General features: G+C 50.6%; 1 protein-coding gene across 2 annotated transcripts in view; it reads right to left on the bottom strand.

Moving 5' to 3' along the window:
• The window catches only part of PHF3 (PHD finger protein 3), a 909,072-nt gene that overhangs the window by 555,956 nt on the left and 333,384 nt on the right, over positions 1-19,732 (bottom strand). For both annotated transcript variants that reach the window (XM_069606191.1, XM_069606192.1), the window contains one exon: positions 12,340-12,475. In XM_069606191.1, coding sequence (XP_069462292.1) covers positions 12,340-12,475 — 136 coding nt within the window. The remainder of the gene's footprint in view (positions 1-12,339; positions 12,476-19,732) is intronic.

The following is a 19,732-nucleotide window of genomic DNA, read 5'->3' as shown; positions in this document are numbered from 1 at the left end:
AGGAGAGGTAGAGACAGCAGCAGGGTTGGCAAGCTCCTTGCGGATTTTAAAGAGTTCGGCCGAGTTGTTAGATGCCGCAGAGATGCGGGCTTGATAAGGGCTCTCTTCTTGGTGAGAACGGAGAGACGGTATTGCCTTTGGAGCAGGCGGCAGGCCAGTTTGTCAGAGGATGAACATGAGGCACGCCATTTCCTCTCTGCCACCCTGCACTTGCGTTTAAGGGTGACGAGATCCGAGTCATACCAGGAGTTACATTTGGCTTTGGGCTTCAGGCGGATTCTCATGACAGGGGCAAGGATATCAAGAATATCAGATATAGCAGAGTGGAGCATGGAGAGGGCTGTGTCAGGGTGGGAGTCAGCCGAAGAGGGAGGTGGGGGCGAGAAGGTGGCAGCGAAAGCCTCAACTGACACGCGATCATTAATGTCTAGGCTAATGGGACCGTCTTGGTCCAAGGTCCTCAGGCCAATCTTCACCTCTTTGATAGACGCTTCCCTCGCCTCATCAACTTCCTTTCCTCTCCTGCTGTCCCCCCCTCCTCTGTCCTCGGCTACCTTGCCTCTACCCTCCCTCCCTGCCCCCTCTTGCGCTCCTCCACCTCCCTCTTCTACACCTCCACCTCTGATCTGTACCCCTCCCCGGAAGTCCTTCAAGGATGGCAACCTTCTCCACATTGCCACTCTTAACTCTTGCTCTGCCATCAAGCATTCTTCTGATATCTATCACCTTCTTGATGAACTGGACCTTGACGTCCTCGGTCTCACTGAGACATGGTTCACGGCCAGCTCTGTCACCAGCTTTGACACACTGCTACCTGACGGTTACAAGATCCTCTCCGTACCCAGACCCAACCGTGCAGGGGGGGGGGTGTAGCCCTTATCTTCCCTGAGTGGATTCCTGCCACTGTCACTCCTATGCAGACCTACTCCTCTTTTGAATGCATTGTCTGCCGTCTCTCTCTCCTAGCCATTCCCTTGCTGTGGCTACTATCTATCGGCCACCTGGTCAAATCTCCTCCTTCCTCTCTGAGTGGGCTGACCTCTCCTCCTCACTCCTGTCCTCAACCACTCAACTCCTCCTTCTTGGTGACTTCAACATCCACTTGGATGCTTCCTGTCCCCCCACAGGACTCTTTCGTGACCTCTGCGACTCTCACTCTCTATTCTCCCGTCTGGACCTACTCATTCTGCAGGGCACACTCTTGATGCTCTGATCTCTTCCGACCTTCCCCTCTCTGTCCCTCTCTCCACTCCTCTCTCCTGGAGTGATCACTTTCTCCTATCCTCCCACCTCACCCTCCCTACCCCACAGGCAAAGCCACCCTCATCACAGCCACCCACCTTCTCGGTCATCCGACCCATGAAGCGCCATGACATCAATGATGGCCTTAGAGGAGTGGAAGGAGGCCAAGAGGACATCCCAACGGGTGCCACCATTAATGGGAGAAGAGGAGAAAGGAGAGAGCACAGAGACCATATGAAGGGTCCATAGGTCAGGCGAAGGCACGAAAAAGAGGATGTCAGTAAGAGTTTCCTTGGAGCAGGCACTAGTGTAGGTGTCAGCGATAGGGAGGCCTGGGTTGGAGACAAGGATGTCCTTTTTAAACTTTTTCCTACCAGATTTAGTGAGGAGAGCAGGATAGTCAATAGAGAAGCAGTTAGAGAAGATAGGCGAGAGAGAGCACCATGGAGTAGGAGGGAGTGGGGGGGAGGGGACAGACAAAACGAGAGCACGCAGGCAGGAAGTGAGCGGCAAGCCCAAGTTAACCACATTTCAGAACAGTGAGTGTGTATTAGGTACAGAGGCCACCTAAGTTTGATAGCAATACTAACACCAATATATAAACAAGGATCATCTAAGGAGCCTAAGAACTATCGACCATTGGCACTCTTGGACCTCCTGGGGAAAATCTTTGCCAACCTCCTTTTGACAAGACTAAATATTTGGGCAAAACAAACAAACCATCTTGCAGTCCGTCAGACAGGATTTGCACGCAATGTTGGCACGAATATAAACTTGATAATCCTAAATCTGATGAAGCACAAAGCCGAAAGAACAAAAACAGAAATAATAATAGCGTATGTCAACCTGAGCCTTGCCTACGATAAAATCAATAGAGACTTGCTTTGGACTAAACTTGAGCAATGGAGATGTCCTAGCAACATTCTCGAGCCAATAAAACTCTTGTATACCAACACAAAAATACAAGTGAGAATGACAGCTGATGGCATTATAACAAACCAAATCAATACCTGGCATGGCCTAAAGCAAGGGTGTCCGCTGGCTGCAGCTCTATTTAGCCTCTTCACGTCAGATTTCGAAGCATCTATAAATACACCTAGCATTAATCCGCCGAAATTAAATGCGACTGCAGTACCATGTCTGATCTATGCAGATGACATAATTCTATTGGCAAAAACACAGTTCGGACTACAAACAGCACTCAAAAAAACTCAAGAATACATGGAAAAAAACAAACTTACAATAAACATCAAGAAAACAAAAATTATGTACCTGACAAATAGGAAACAAAAAGGGAAAACGTTTTTTCTTTTTATCTACAGAAAGAAAAATTGATCCAGGTTATAACCTATAAATACTTAGGAATATGGATCAATCCCTTACAGAAACTTCATGGGCAGAGCATTTGAAGTCCAAAACCAGAGCACTAGCACGACAGGATCTGACGATCCATAAGACATTTGGGAAATTTTCGTTAAAACCAGCGGTAACATTTTACAAACAAAAGGTTACAGCGATCCTTGCGTACAGTGCTGAAACTATGATCAATCTGGACCGATCCATATGGACAAAACTGGAGGCGATTTACTGGCGGAAAGTATTGGGCCTACCTCAAAATATGCCGATGGCCCGTATACGTTACGAGCTGGGCCTCCAATCGCTAGAATCAATAATAGAAAATAAAATAATAGATCTATTAAAAAAATTGAACAGCGAAGAAAAGATACCGGCTTTGGAAATATTAAGAACTTCATACTTACAGGTTAATGATACAGAACTAAACAAATGGAAAGAAGGGACAATGATCATATGTAATAAAAAGGGAATCGCATTGGAGATATTGGCGAAGATGCCACAAAACGCAAAAAAGAAGCTGAGTCGAATCGATTGGATTGCGACACAAGAGCAGAAAGACCGATACAAACTGAACTTAAAATGCAACGAAGAGGCACAAGCACTCAACCAACTACCACACTATCTCAATCTATATCCAGATCGAAGAATTAGAGATATGTTCCTAAGATTAAGACTGAACCTTCTCCCAACAAGAGAAGTCTTGGGGAAATGGAGTCAAAACAAAAGTGCAAACAGCGACTGTAGATTCTGTCTAATATCGTGAAAAACAAACTTTAAACCATGTAAATATGGAATGTGAGGCACTCAATCAAAGACTGCTCGGGGGCGTGGCTAACCGCGGGATGTGAAAGACTTAGGTCTTCTCGGCTCCCGCGGCCGCAACAAACATCCTGGCAAAATAGCCTGAATTTTGACGAATTAGGAGCTGAAAACACCCCTAAGGGGTGCCGGACACCATTGGGCACAAACGAGGTGCAGAGCAGGGGAAACCACAGTCGAATCCATGAGAGGCAACTGCAAGAAGTTTGGCGGTGATCAACATCCAGCCTGTCCTTAAAATGGCTGCCAGCGCGCACTGCGGATTGCCTGGTGACTGCGCAGTAAGGCCGCTGCAGATTCACTGATCACAGCGACAAGGGAGCGCGTTCCTAGCGGGGCCCCGGTGGTGTCCCGACAGACAGGGGGGCGGGCCCGCACGGCAGTGGACGCGGGGAGAGCATCTGACGGAGGGAGGTCCCCGGGCTCCCCGACAGCGGTGCTCATCCCCCGAGTGACCCAACAGGAGAAACAGACCTGCACGCCGTCAGCGAAGAGGGACCGCTGGTGTGTGAGGAGAGCGCGGGTGGGTGTCCCCCGGTGGGCCCTGCCCCCCCGATAGCGGCAGTGAGTGAGGCGGCCCTGGAGAAAGGAGCAGAACTGGGGGAGAACCGCTGCGACCCACGTGGCCGCCTGCAGCCCGGTCCCGCAGCTGCCGCTGACCCAACAGCATATGTGCGGACCCGTGGCCGGTGTAGGAGACCTGCGCTCACACTGCCGGAAGAGTGCTCAGCCGTGGAGGTGTGCTGCGGCACCGCTGAAGACAGCTGCAACATTGAGAGACACGGGAAGGAGCTCCCCGGAGGCGCGACCCTGCGAGCAGGGAAACAGCACGAACAATCCTCTGAACGGGACCGCACGACGACAGCTACAGGTCCAGCGGACCGGCAAGGTACACGGGACAAGAGGCGCCCGGGGGGGGGGGGGAGCAGTACCCAGTTGAACGTTAGTTGGACCGCTCACCCACATCAGCCCACGTAGCTCGAGTGGCAGTCGGAGCAAGGTGAGCCTTGGCATCCCCAATTAGCTGGCCGTAACAAAGCAGATAACTGCCGAGGGCAGGATCCATAGGGCAAAACATCCAGATTACCACCAAGCCCTCTGACAGCAAAACACCCTGGCTCAAACCCAGCTGGCACCATTAAAGGCAGAATAGGCTAGAAGTTTCTGTACCCGAAGAGGAGGAAGCAGCTGGGGACGGCCGGAACACTCGGACCCCACCCAGAGTATTCCATACGGAGGTCCCTCATCACAACCCCAATACCTACAGGGTGCGATAGGTGCATGAACATAACACGCAGTGAGACAACCTCGATAAAAGGCCCAACACGCAGGACTGAAAGCGCCCAGTGTATGCGGCATCATGGGGAAAGATAAGTCTAGGAAACTTCCCACGCAGAGCAGAATGGGTCAATACACCATTCCTCCGCTCCAGCCGCCAGACCTCCACCCGCAATCCTCGGAGGAGATGGAGACAGACCAGGGAATTTCTTTGAAGGACATTATGGCTGCTATAACAGACTCCCACATGTCCATGGAGCAGAATATGGACAGAATTAGCATGGATGTTTCTCTCCTCAGGCATGACCTCCAAAAACTAACGGCACATACCGGGGAGGCTGAGCATCGTATATCCAATACAGAGGATAGAATGAATAACATGCAACAACAGCTCCACAACGCCACATCCAAAATGAAAGTGCTGGAGGACAGAATCGAAGATGGAGAAGGTAGATCCAGGCGCAACAACGTGCGCATACTCGGTATACCCGAAAAGGCAGAAGGCGCCTGCACAGACCTTTCTCTAGAACAGTGGCTGACCGACCTGTCTGAACCCGACGCCTTCTCCAAGTTCTTTTCCATAGAGAGGGCACACAGAGTACCCACGGGCAGACCAGTGCCCGGCACCCCCCCATGCACTATAATAGCAACATTTTTAAACTACAGGGACCGTGATGCCTTACTGCAACATGCACGCGGCAAAGGCGCCGTCACGTTCAATGGATCCAAAAATCGCCCCCCCGATTACACCAGGGAGGTGCAAAAGGCGAGGCAATCTTTCGACCACCTCAAAAAACAACTGCAAACAATGGGAGTAAAGTACGCCCTGCTCTTCCCTGCACAACTGAAGATTTACCACAAAGGCACAACAGTCCACTTCACTGATCCTAAGGAGGCCTGGCGCTGGGCCGAGCAAAACAGACGGAGATTGGTCGACCCCCCGCGAAAGTAGGGGGAGGAATCAAAGACCGCCACAGGACCAACAGCGGGAACCCCGCCGACCACCGACGCAGGACCCGCCGAAGACTTGGGGGGCTGACCCCCGCCCCATCGGCTGCTAGGGGCCTGTAGCCCCGTTCGTACATTCAGATCAAACTAGAGTACCTCCTACACTATACACAAACGCGCAACAACAGACAGCATACACCTACTTGATGGGGCTGCGGTATGCCCCAAGCCCGCAACACAAGGCGAGCCCCTCTCCCGATAACACAACAATCTCCATGTGTATCATACGTGAAGACTCCCCCGGGGTTTACCTCTAGAGGAGTATCACCTTCCCCTTGGGTTCCAAGCAGGGGAAGGCCACCTGTACCTGATACCAAGTTCATCGCATGTGAGGTGTCCAGTTGATACCATAGGTTCAATGTTCGGGCGACCGATGCTTCTAGTTGGGAGGAGTATGGGGTGGGGGGTTGGGGATTTGTTAAGGTCAGCTATAGTCGGGACCAGTCAAACTCACAAGGATATATGGCTAGAATTGATGTCAATAACCCACAGGCTCATTCGCAACATGCGCATAACGCAGTCAGCGGCAACATTGGCCTTTATCACCACAAGCACACATGGCAGCATATAGCAGTACTACTGATGCCCTCAGAACACTGAGGTTCATGACATGGAACGTCAATGGCCTGGGCAATGCAGTCAAGCGCCGATCGGTGCAGCAATTCCTAAATAGACAGGGGGCCGACATAGTGTTCCTATCTGAAACCCACCTTGCGGGCACCGAATGTACCCTATTCAGACGCACGAACTATAAACTGCTATTCCACTCAGGTTTCACGATGGGCTCTAGAGGCGTCATAATCATGATACACAAAAGCCTCCCCTTCCACCTTAATACGGTGACCCATGACACAGGTGGCAGATACGTATATGTGACGGGTGAGTTGTCGGACCAATCCATTGCACTGATATCCATCTATGCACCGCCAATCCTTCTAGAGCCACTACTCACTGACATTGCCCCATTAATCGCTAAGGATACTTCCACCTGCATGATATTAGTGGCTGATTTCAATGAAGTCATGAATGTAACTCTGGATAGATCACACTTACGCAACAGAAACCCCAAGGTCCCCACCAGACTAGCCACGTTTGCCAACGCACTTGGCCTGTGCGATGTATGGAGAGAACTCCACCCAGACACTAGAACGTACTCGTTCCACTCAGGGGCTCATGCCTCGCTCTCCAGGCTAGATTATTTCTTCACCCCAGCAACGGATCTACACAGAGCACAGGAAATAAATATGCTACCCAGAGGCATCTCTGACCACTCCCCAGTGGAACTGCTGCTCATAACATCCCAACAGCTCCCACCGCCGAACTGGAGCCTGAATAGTTATTACCTGGGGGACCCAGAGCTTGTGGAAAGACTACAGGAAACCACCAATACATACTTCGAGCTAAACACCCAGACGGCAACGAACCCCGAAACACTGTGGGAAGCCTACAAGACAGTGCTAAGAGGCGAATTAATATGGACGACTGCTAAGAAGAGGCAGCACTGGTGTAAGACTGTTGAAGCGGAACAACAAGTGAAACAGACAGAGGAGAGGCACATAATAGGGAACACTCCGGCCTCTAATCGGGCGTTGCTACTAGCACAAAAAAAGACTTCAGAGCATAGCAATGGACAATGCTAAACAAGCGCATACTGCAATGCGAGCAAGACTCTATGAAATAGGCGATAAGGCGGGCAAATTGCTTGCATGGCTGGAAAGGAAGGAGCAGGGACGCAGCCATGTCCGGAAGCTCGAAACTAGTGGTGCGAACACAAAGGTGACAGATCAGGAAATAACCCAAGGCTTTGCGGAATACTACGCTGAGCTTTATAGTGAACCCACGACCCAGATGGACGCCACGATTATAGACCAAATTGATATCCCTACTTTAAATGAGATGCAACTGCAGCTGCTGGAGCAGGAGATCACAGACGAGATCCTAAGTGCCATGTCTGGTCTCCAGACCGGTAAAACCCTTGGACCAAACGGCTTCCCGGTGGAACTGTGGCGGAAGGTGGGTACCAATGTAATAGCCCCACAATTACTCCGGTTGTATCATCACGCACGGGAAAAGGGCATTCTCCCACCAGATCTACGAGAAGCGACAATAATAGTGATACCCAAGCCGGACAAGCCCCCGGAAAGATGCAGCTCGTACAGGCCCATTTCACTCATCAACTGTGAAACTAAAATACTGGAGAAACTACTTGCGGATCGTCTACAACAGGTAAATCCCTCCCTGATACACCCAGACCAGTGCGGCTTCATGCCACAGAGATCAACCGGCATGAACCTCCGCAGACTACATTCAGCTCTGGAAAGGGCCAACAACATTAACTTTGAAAAGGCCTTTGATTCAGTGAGATGGGAAGCTGTCTGGACCATAATGCGCCGCATGGGATTCGGTAAGAACTTCATGAGTTGGGTGCGGCTGCTGTACGAATCCCCGGATGCTAGGACCAAGGTCAACGGTTGGCGATCAGAACTGTTTAGTCTGGGAAGGGGCACGAGGCAGGGCTGCCCGCTATCGGCCATGATCTTCGCTATCGCAATCAAACCACTGGCGATCCTGCTGCGAAACACTCCAGCCTGGGAGGGTTTCCGTTGGTCCGAGACCTGGGAAGACAGAATATCCCTCCATGCGAATGACCTGCTCATCTACCTGAAGGACCCAAGCACTTCTTGCCCCAGAGTAGTGCACCTGCTAGGACAATACGAGGTATTCAGTGGATTACGTGTGAACTGGTCCAAATCCATCCTCTTCCCTATAGGAGACGCCTCGTTGGCGGTCGGGCGGCTGGCCCCTACCAGACTGAAAGAGAACAGTTCAAATACCTGGGGATACGCATCACGAACCTTCTTACTGAATACACAACCCTAAACCTCTCCCCCCTGGTGGCAAGATTCGCAGAAGACACTCGCCACTGGATCTCCTTGCCATTGACTCTGATGGGCAGAGCGGCCCTGTTCAAAATGATTGCCCTCTCAAAATTCTTATACATCCTGCAAAACACTCCATTATACATCCACCATCGAGAATTCCACAAACTCGAGTGTATCCTCCGGAAGCTGCTATGGGGAGGAGGTCACCCACAAATTGCTCTTGCCACTCCCCAGAGGTCCATCTGGGAAGGGGGGATCGGGCTGCCTAGACTGCAGTCATATTACTGGGCCAGCCAGATGGCAGTGGTAAACGATATGCTCCATGGAGACAACAGCCTCCCACACATCAAGGGTTTCAATTGCAACACCACAGCCAAGTCACTAGAATACCTATATGGAAGCCTGGGTCGCCCTCAAAAACCCGACATGGCATCGCATATATTGAGAATATGGAAGGAAGCGCACAGATTCTTAGGATGGGGCGGAAAACTAACATTGGCCCAACCCCTGTGGAACAACTGCAGCCTTCCCGAAATACAAAAGCTACCCAGATGGCCGAGGGGACCAAGCGAGGAATCTCCAGTATCGGAGATGTGATACACGAGGACAACCTGGCAACATTGGAAACGATGCAATTGAAATTCTCCCTACCAGATACGGAGTGGTACCATTACATGCAGCTGAATCATGCGTGGACGGCCCACCAACAGATTACACAAGACCTGCCGGAAAGCTCCACGCTTGAACGGAACATAGTCCTGGATCGGGTGGAGCGGAAGATCACCTCTACCATGTACAATGTGATAACATCCTTTGCGACACCGGAACTAACCAGTCTGAAAACAAAACGGGAACGAGATGTGGGACCACTTCAACCAGAGGACTCGGTAGAGGCCCTGATGTAACCGCGAGAAACAACCAACTCCACAAGGCTCTGACTCGTCCAATTGAAGATCCTACACCGCACCTATTACCCAAGGGTGGCCCTCTATCGCTGGGGTAAGACCTCGGATGCAAGATGCCTATGCTGTAAGCGAGAGGAAGGTACCGTTTTTCATATCCTGTGGGAATGTAGTAATATCCAGCAGCTCTGGCAGAAATGCTGTGACAAACTATCTAGCGTTAAGGGTAAACCGATACCGAGATGCCCTAAGCACCTTCTCCTGGGGATCTCCAGTGAAACAGACTTATCCCGTTATGAGAAACTGCTCTGGTCAACTGCGATGGCAGTTCTCAGGCGGAACATTGCACAACTGTGGGGCTCGGAACGTACACCTAGTTACGACCAGTGGGTCACGGACGTGGACATATGTGCAGTAATGGAGCATCAGTTGTACAAAGCGAGAGGCTGCCCGCAAAAAGCGGAGAAAATATGGGGAAGGTGGGAAGTGGCTAACTAAGTGTCAACGGCGACCCCGCCACCGCGGAGACTGTGTGACTCCCAGCACAAGTGGGCGCATCGAATCTGTTACGAACAATCTATGCCATGAGGACAACCTATGTTAAATTTGACGGTCTGTCGGACCGCGGTCTCCAAAGCTGGTTTTATAGATGTTATTTGGTTTTATTGTGTTGATTGTTTCTCTCGCTCCATCCCATTATCTTTCCCGGAAGTTGTTGATTTGATATGTTTTTGGCCCTTGCTTCCTTCCCACCCTCCCCCTCCGTCCCCCCTTCCTTCCCGTCCTCCCCTTTCCCCTCATCTCCCCCTACCCCCTTCCCACGTCCCTTTCCTGTAATGCAGAGAGATGAATCTAATGTTGTCTTAACTTGAAAATCAATAAACAAATGTCGATAAAAAAAAAAGACTGCTCTACAGTGACAGATATCAAAGTGCCCTTGTAGAAATGGAACTAGAAGAACGATGGAGTCAAATCCTAATGGGAAACAACAGAAAGATGGGCGCTACCATAGTCCACTTCTGGGAAACCATCATCTTGGAAAACAGTAGTAGCAAACAGGAATAGTAAAGTTAAAGTATCTTAAAAGAGGACAATGTAAATTGATTTGAACCATAAATGTAAGGTTTAAGATTTAAACCAAATGCATTTTATAAAAAAAAAAAAAAAAATTAAAAAGACGATGCCTATGGAGTTTGTCAGACCCCACAACCAAAAGAAACACAGTGTACACAATCACATTAAAACACATGAGAGAGTGGGAAAAAGGGTCTCTCTCTCTCCAGGTTAAGAAAATCAAGTCCTACAAATCCAGCAAAGTTGCTGGGGGTCTCTAAGGTAGAGGGAATTGGCACATTTCAGAGGATTCTCCCTAACATGGCTATTTTGATACAGTGTGGAAGCAACTCCTGTTGTCTTTCTGATGTTGGATGTTACCAGCATTTTGGTAGGTGCTTCCCGAATTGCCACAGTGTTCTCACAGAGTTCCTCATCTCATGGTCTACGTCACTTCACAGCTTCTTGTGAGGACCCCCTATGACCTACGGGACCGTGAGGCAATGAAGCGCTTTCCAAGTTGGTTTTTGTCATGATCACTATGTCTTGGCTGTTAAGGCTCCATGAGTCCCCACAATTGGCAAAGAGGATCCCAGCTGTGAGGATCCTACTGATCTACGACCATATTAAGGCAAACAGTAACCGGCTCTCGCAGGGATCGAAATTAAGATTGGATAAGCAGTAGCTAAAAGCAGCTCCTGGGTATTTACATTAACCAGTGAGCCGGACCTACCATGGAAGAACGAGTACATAGCGTTCCACAAACCTAACTGACATGAGACGTAAACTTAATATGTTGCCATTGTGTGTGGCCCGTTATGCTTGAAATGTCATGTAGATGTGTCCTAATGCTCATTTAAGATCACCCCAAAATGCACAGAATGAATGTGACATATGTATGTTTGTTTGCCATCAGTTGAAATGGGGAACCAAATGTAGTTCCTGGTAGTTGTTGGTATAAAGCTGATTAGGCACTTGTAGGCTAGAAACAGGAGCCAAATAGCCCCCAGCACACTCCTCAAATTCGAACTCGGTCTTGTCCTATTGGCCTCATTTATAGCCGTGAAACAGGATGTTGGAAAGTATGAGGCTACAACTGACTATAGACAAGTCTTCAAATGCCAAGCCATCAGATGTGGACAAGGGATATGAACTGATAGGGAGGGGCTCAGCAACTCCCACTCTGTACTGCCTCAAGGTAGCAAATGGCTCTTGCAACAAAGCCCTGGTAGGGTGGCTTTTCTAGGTTGCAAGGTTGCCTCCAGGCCTTTGGATGGGGCCAGACACGCGACTTCATCACGGTACGCAATACCATGTACGAACACATCTGTTTTGTTTCAAACAAAGGAAATCAAGTGTAGCTTTAAAACTCCTGCAGTTTCTAATGAAAGAGCTCCACCTACGCGCTCTGTGCCAGGGAGGAGGCATGTCCCCTTAGTAGTAGGTACTGCCAAGTAACTGCCAACTGGCTACAGATTAAAGGTTACTCACCCAGGAAAACACCGAGTACCCTCAAGGGCATCCCACATTGGGAAGCTTTAAGTCTCTCGGGGAGCACAACACAGGCTTACCCCCTTATTGAGGCGTTGGTTAAGTACAAGTCACAGGTCAAGACTTTCAACCTAACAATTGCCATGAGGATGAGATTCACATTGAGTAGGTTTTAACACGCCACTTTCTGACTCGGGGTTATTGAAAAGTGAAAATAATGTTTTTATTGCATAGTAGTTTACAATAACATGCTTGGTATACAGGACTATGAAATGGCTATTTCATTCTTCTCATGTGTTTACATTTACCTGTACAAATTTTGCAGTTCAGATCAAAGAGATGTCGTTTATGTTGGCTTGTTGTGTCAGATGGGGATTCAGGCTCTGCTTCTTTTTCTTCTGGAATCTCATCTACCTTATCTACTGGTTTAGCAGCAGTGGTTTCCTATAAACAATTAGACAAAATACACTTATATTATTCAACACCATCAGATGTCATTGAAAACTTGACATATATGAAAAGTGTGAAAAAATTAAAATTGCATGCTCCAAAACACAATAAAGAGGCCCGCTCAGTAGCCTTGGAAAATATTGGTGGACAGTGAAGGACACAGTCCCTTGATTTTGGTGGAGCTCTGGAAGTCAGAGGGGAGGTCCTGAGAATTGGATAATTGGAGTCAACAACCCCACCAACTTTGTTAATCAGCAGGTTAACAAGATGAATAGGAATCTCTCCTGGGATGTGAAAGTGGACAAGTTGCAGGGGCAAGTGAGAGCTTTCACAGCCGCTACCCCATATCTGTGCTCCCCTTCAGCCTTTTTCTGAAACCCTTCTGCGCAGAGTCTGGGCATTCATGTCACTATAAGGCCAGTCAGAGTAGCTCTGGTTTCAACGTTTGATCCACATTTGCAAAAGGAATACCCTAATCAACCTCCACACACCAGCTGGAGAACAATAGTTACAGGTAAGTAACTTGTTCCTTCTCCACCATGGGGTCTGGAATGGATTCACATGCTCATGAATAATAAATACATAGCAGTACAACATTACACAACCACAGGAGGTGGCAAGCCTCAACAGAAGCAATTACTCTTACTTCTGGAATAGATTTGCCTCAAGCCAACAGGCAGCGTAGCACTGCTTGGCTGATTCTGGACTCCTCCCTGGAATCCCTGTCAAAGCAGTAGAATGTCGTGAAGGTGTGCGTGGACCTCCACGTAGCAGACCTGCAGATGTCCAGCAGGGGCACCCCAGACAGGAACGCCGTATGCGCAGCAATCGCTCTGGTGGAGTGGGATATTGGACGGCCGGGCATCAGCCGGTCTGCCAACCGATGACATTGCTGTTACGCTCACCTGATATCCCTGGGGGCGTCTGGAAGGCTCCGAGATCTGGAACCCTGGATACGTAGTTGCCCAGTGCTGAATAATGAATCTGCAATTACAGAAGGGAGGATTTGTGATAACTGTCTCTAATGGTTGAATCTCCCACCTCCCGCTGACCGATTCCCTTCCCACCGGGTTCTTTTCTCACCTTAGTTATTTGTAGGGTGAGCTATCCGTCCTGCGTTTCTAGTGCACGGGCGCTTGACGTTTGTTGGCGAGTTGCCAGAGTTGCTTCACTGGTGCAGTTTGCCTTCCTTGGGCCCAGGCCTGCTGTGACCCCGAATCTGCTGGTAGGCAGGTAGGTTTGTTATATGCAAGTCTTTGTTCTGTTTATGGTGGGAATTTGTTAATGTCTTTATCTTCTTCTTTTCAGGTGCAGTGCTGAGCGGTTGTTTAATATTGAAAGCAAACCTGAATATGTCTCTTTTCCTTTGCAGATGTTGCTGTGGTGCTCCGGATGGAAGTGTGGCGTAGCGTGATGGAATTCAGGTAAGACTGATGGAAGTTGATGTTTTGGAAGCGCGTGTTCTAATATTGTTTTCCCCTTCGAACAGCAGCTGTGGTAGCGGTTCACCGAAGTCCTTAAGCTAGTACCCACAGGTGATTGATGTTTCTTCTTCTCGGTTTCCACAGATTGCAGCCCAGTTGAGATGGTGAGTGCTGGATGGCGTTTTCTCAGGTATGACAGAATAATCTTGTTCTTGCAGGATTACAGGAAGATGCTGAAGACCGGGAGCTGGACACGGTGAGCGTCACGATGCGGGTTGCAGAATAACTCAAAAAACGTGTTCTGCAGTCAGGGTGTGGTTTATATAGCCCATGGTAAAGTAGTGCCAGGGAAAGTAGTTCCAGGCCTGCCACACCCAAAACACTAGACCGCATGGCTTGGTTCTTAGGACTAGACTGTGTGGGTGCTTCCATGTTGGATTTAAAGGCCCATGTACATAAATGGGACCTGGTTTGAACAGCCCTTCCTTCCTACATATGAGTCTGGTGGCAAAGGTGCCAGGACTGGCTCCAGGAGCCCTTTTGCAGTGGTTTCAAGGCCCTCAGGGTTCTGGTGGGAGCCTGCCTGTGGCACACCTTGTGCCCCCTCACAGTGGTCATGACAATTGCATGATGCAGCTGGAAAGTCACCTTCAGATGGAAGCCTTGCACATGGCCTTCCACTAGTTTACAGGACCAAAGTTAACGAACATTTGGAAGTCTTCCGAAAACTCTCTGTGCGCGTCACATAGAACTTCAAGGCACAAGCTAGGTCCAGCGAGTGAAAGGGCTTTTCAGCCGGTGACGAAGGTTTCGGGAAAAAAACAGGCAACACCAAAGGCTTGTTGAGGTGGAATTTGTGACGCTTACCTTGAACTCTGCGGGAGCGCCTGGACCCTCCGATGATGATGATTCCACGCCTCTTGCGCCCCATACTCTTGTTGCAATAAAAGTGGACACCATCCAAGTGTAGAGTGGAAGGAGCAGGAATATGGTGTGCAGCTGCAGGATGCATTAAACCCTAGATGCTTGGCACTGTGCTGGTTTGGACTTCCTCTTAAAAAGAGACCACGTGTATCGCCGACCCTTTCATCACCAACATTTTTTTTTAAATTATTTTATTTATGGGGGGCTGCACCCCCCAAAACCACCCCCCCTTACTTAAATAATCATACCCCAACCCGCACAAACAATCCCCCCTAAAAAATGTTTTTAAAAAAAAAAGGTTGCTGATGAAAGGGTCGGCGATGAAAAGTCCCACGATGAAAAAGTGGTCGACTAAATGCATGTATACCGTGTATAATGCTTGTTTCCTGCCTGTGTAATGCACCCCCTTGGCTAGCTTACCCTCTCGCGGAAGGCTGGATTTACCTGTTGACTAGCACAAGGGTGCTCTCCTTCCTGTTGACTGTCACAGGGGCGCTTGGTTCCTGCTCTTCATCTGCGCCAGTTACTTCACTGGCTCTGCCCAGACCGGCTGCGGCTTGGATGAAGCAATGTCTGTCCTTTCACATTCGTTTTCGTCTTTGTTATGAGTGTCTCTGTGCAGCTCTGCCCTTGTTCCCAGTGTGTTTGCACTGCTCTCCTGTCGTGCGCTGTGGGTGGTTTAATTTGCATGTGCTGCTGCTGCCTTGCACGCATATCTTTGCAACAGCTTAATGCTGCTGTGTGTTCACTTTCCCTTCCTTTCTTTCTCTGCCTTTATAGGCTGTGCGTTTACTTTCTCTTTGTTTTATAGGTATCGGGCCGGAGCCAAAATGCCTGGAGCTAACAAAGCCGGAAGCTGCTAAGGGACAAGAGCGGCAGCGGTGCAAGAGCGGAGCGGAGCCGGAGTCACCGGGGGACCGATGCAGGGCTGGAATCACCAGAACTGTGAAGAAGAGATGCTCAACACAGTAAGTGCTCTGTAAGTGCTCTTGTTCTTTCCGGCGCAGTCCGTCTTTAATCTGTGGTTTCTTTTTTCCTAGGATCGCGCTGCTCCAGGCAGGGAAATGCGAAGCGAGGAGGCAAACATGGGTGTGGTTTAAAGGGACACCCACACATCTGCACTAGGCCGCCAATCTATGTGTAGCGAAATGGCCCTGCCATCGGCAATCTTGGTAGTAATCCGGATGGGCTTCAGAGCAGCGATCTTGGAGGGACAGCCTACACAATGCTAAAGGCCAGATTTATGGCCCTAATGAGCGCCAGGTGCGCAACAATGATGTCCAGCCTTACCTTTTCTTGGCCTTGCTGGCCCCAGGTGTAGTGCGAGTATGTGGGTGAGATGAGGAACTCCTGGTGATCATGACAGAATTCCGACGGAAACTTCGGTAGCATGAAAGAGGGGTGCATCCGCAGCAACACCCTCGATTTGTGGAAAGTCAGGTATGGTTGCGGACATGATAGGGCCTGGATCTCACCCAACCTCCTGGCAGAGGTGATTGCCACAAGGAAAGCGGTTATCCATGAGAGGAACTTGAGAGAGGCCAGATGAGCCTCTTCAGAACCAAGTTGAGTTTCCACGCCGGGGCAGGAGCCTTCACCAACAGGAAAGATCGAAAAAAGTAATTTGAGGAACCCCTCGATGAGCAGATGAGACCACAGTGACGATCTTCCTGGAGACCTGGTGTAGCGGGAGATAGCCGCCAGATGCACCTTGATGGAAGTGCGTGCTAGGCCGGCTTTGGCCAAGGAGAGCAACTATGGAAGAATTTGCAGAGCCGTGACCCACGTAGCGAAACGCTTCCACTTGTGACGGTAGGCCCTGCCTTTGGCAAGGGCCTCTCGGCAGTCTGCAGGCAACTCGCATCTACCAAACTCCAGGGCTGCAGGTGATATAGGATTGTGCCTCGCTCCCTGGTGAGAAGATCTGGAACTACCAGCCGCTTGACCGGGGGCGATGCTGACAGACTGAGGTGGTCTGGACACCAAATCTTCCTTGGCCACGCCAGAGCGGTGAGTATCATCTTGCACGGACCTTGTCGGAGTGTGTTGATGACTCGTAGCAGGAGAGGGAACGGGTACAGAACAGTCCTTCCCACGGAAAGAAGAATGCTGGCAAGCTTCTTGCACTTTGAGTTTGACGCTGTCACAAACAGATCTATCTGGGGCCTGCCCCACTCGGCAAACAGGTGGTCCACTTGATCCTGACAAAGCTCCCACTCGTGCAGGAGTGCAATTCCCTGCTGAGGGAGTCTGCAATGGTGGTCTTGACTCACGCCAGGTGAAGAAGGACGAGGAACATCCCCTGTCCGACGGCCCAACGCCACAAGTCCTGCACCTCCTTGGAGAGCGCCGGGGATCGAGTGCCCCCTTGTTTCCTAATGTAAAACATGGTGGTGGCGTTGTCCGTGAAGATCCTTACCACCTTGCCTTTCAGGGATGGGAGGAACGGCTTCAGGGCCCATAACACGGCCTGTAGCTCCGGGATGTTGATATAAAGATCCTTCTCCTCTGGCAACCACAGGCGTCTGGCGTGCAGACATCCGGTGTGCACTTCCCATCCCTCTGGGGAGGCGTCCATGGTTACCATCTCCTGGTATGGCAGAGTCTGGAATCCTGCACCTTGGGCAATGTTGGAGTGGACGCCCCACCGTACTATTGCCCGCCGGAAGTCGTTGAGCGGCAGCTTGCCTGTGAAGCTTCCAGACACCAGTATCCAGCGGGCGTCTAGGAATTCCTGGAGGAGCCACATCTTCAACCTGCAGAGACAGACTAGGTAGATGCAGGACATCAAACCCAGCAATGACTGGACGACTTGCACCGTGGCCATCCTCGTAGACAGCCGCTGCACCTTCCCCAGAATGGCTGCTATCCTCTCCTCCGAGGGAGTCGCCAGGCAAGTCTTAATACAGAGCCTCACGCCTAAAAACTGTGCGTTCAGCGATGGCATCAAGCAGGACTTCGGACAGTTTACCGAGAATCCCAGATCCGTTGGTAGCCAGGCAGTTGTCTACGTGTGACCTTGGGCCAGCTCCTGCGAGCGGGACGCAAATCAGCCAGTCGTCCAAGTAAGGGTATACATGTATGCCATGTAGGCATAGATGGCCCGCCACTGGTGCCAGGCATTTCGTGAACACTATGGGGGCTGACTTCAAGCAAAAATGTAGGACCTTGTACTGGTAATGCTGCACCTGCACTATGAAGTATAGAATCTGCTGGTGTTTCCTGTGAATGGGGACATGGAAGTAGGCGTCCTCCAGGTCCAACGACATCAAGAAGTCTCCATTTTCCAGTTGGCCGAGCATATGTTACAACGTGACCATCCTGAATTTTTGGGACTTGCAATATTTGTTCAGACGTTGTAGGTCTATAATAGGCTTCCAGCCCCCCCGTCTTCTTTCTGACCAAGAAGTATCTGGAATAGACTCGGTAGCCCCGGAATTGCTAGGGAACTAGCTCTATTGTCCCTTTTCGCAGCATGGCCAGTACCTCCTCCAGGAGCTGAGGGATGTGCTGCTCCTGATAGGCCACCGGAGGGATCTGCAAACACCTGTGCTGAAACTCCAGTGTATGTCCCAGGGCGAGAGCATCCAGCACCCATCTGTCAGTGGTGATCTTTTCCCACTTGCTGACGAACTTCACCAGCCGGCCTCCCACCAGAGAGAACAGGTGGGGGCCCGACATCCTGGTCGGTTCAAGCTTGCTTTGGCACCGGCATCCTGCCCTGTGGGCGACTGTCCTCCGCCACCGTAGGCCTGGGAACAACCTCTGCAGGCTTCCTGAGTCGTGGATCTGGAAGGCTGACAGTACAATGAGGAGAAACCTTTGGAAGATCTGTTCGGCTTTCCTCTGGAGGATCGAAAGGAAGAGCAGTGCTTATCGGGGGTGCCCAGGGAACGAGGCGTCTCTGTATCTGCCTTGATGGCCAGTAGGGACTAGTCGACGACTTTCCCAGTACCTACGCTTGACTTCGTGTCGGAAATTCATGGCCTTCATCCAGCCTTGGCGACAAAGGCAGGCACCGTTCCCCATATGCCGGAACCCTGGCAATGTCCAATGCCACTGTTATGGCGTGATTCAAGGCTATCTCCCCTTAGTGTCGAGGAGGAACTCCAAAATCGGACCCAGCTTGTACCACAGCTCCCTGTCGTACCTGGCTAGGATCGGCAGTGCGTTGACCGCATTGATGGTGGACGCTGCGGTGTAAATCACCTTCCCTCCCATGGCATCCATCTTCTTCCCCTCGCTGTCCGGAAGGACTGACGACAACGAGGATGGGTTACTTTGCCGGTTCCTCGCGGCCACCGATACCACCAAATATGGTGATGGTTGCGACCTAGGGCACTTGGGCGAGGATTCCAGCACCCAGTACTACTTCTCCAGCCAATCCCTTTTAGCCGGAGCCGTGCAAGGGTTCTTCATGAGGGCCAGGCCCTCCTCCCACGCACCACCATGATTTTCTTGCTCTTGGCCTCGCGCCTCTGGTACAAGAAATCCTCCTTCCTGGTTTCTTTGAGCACAGCTGAAACAGGTTCGAGTTTCTGGCGATCATGTAATGTAACGACCCCACCTCATCAGGTAGAATGCCCTAGGCTGTGGAGACGCGCTGCCCGTTGCGACAATATCCTCGTTGTCCGTTGTCGTCATTGCCATGTCCCCATTTCGGGCGTGCCAGACATTGCCAAAGTCACTGCAGCTGTTTCGTGCCTCGGGGGCAGGGACCTTCGGTGCTCTTGGGGCTACATTCACAGGGCCAGCCCCCCTCAGCCATCGTGAGAGCCGCTGCCACCAACTCTATCATCGACCAAGTCTTACCCTGTGCCGACTGGGCCTTCTTGGGCAGTTTGGCTGCCTTCTCCTCAGTCTCTGGCTTCTCCCGCACTGAGCTGGGTTGGAAGATTTCCTT

This window comes from Ambystoma mexicanum, chromosome 4p, assembly GCF_040938575.1.
Source record: "Ambystoma mexicanum isolate Mex_15411 chromosome 4p, UKY_AmexF1_1, whole genome shotgun sequence".
Classification (NCBI taxonomy): domain Eukaryota; kingdom Metazoa; phylum Chordata; class Amphibia; order Caudata; family Ambystomatidae; genus Ambystoma; species Ambystoma mexicanum.
The sequence above is the reverse complement of the archived record's forward strand: the minus strand, read 5'-3'. Positions and strand labels throughout refer to the sequence as shown.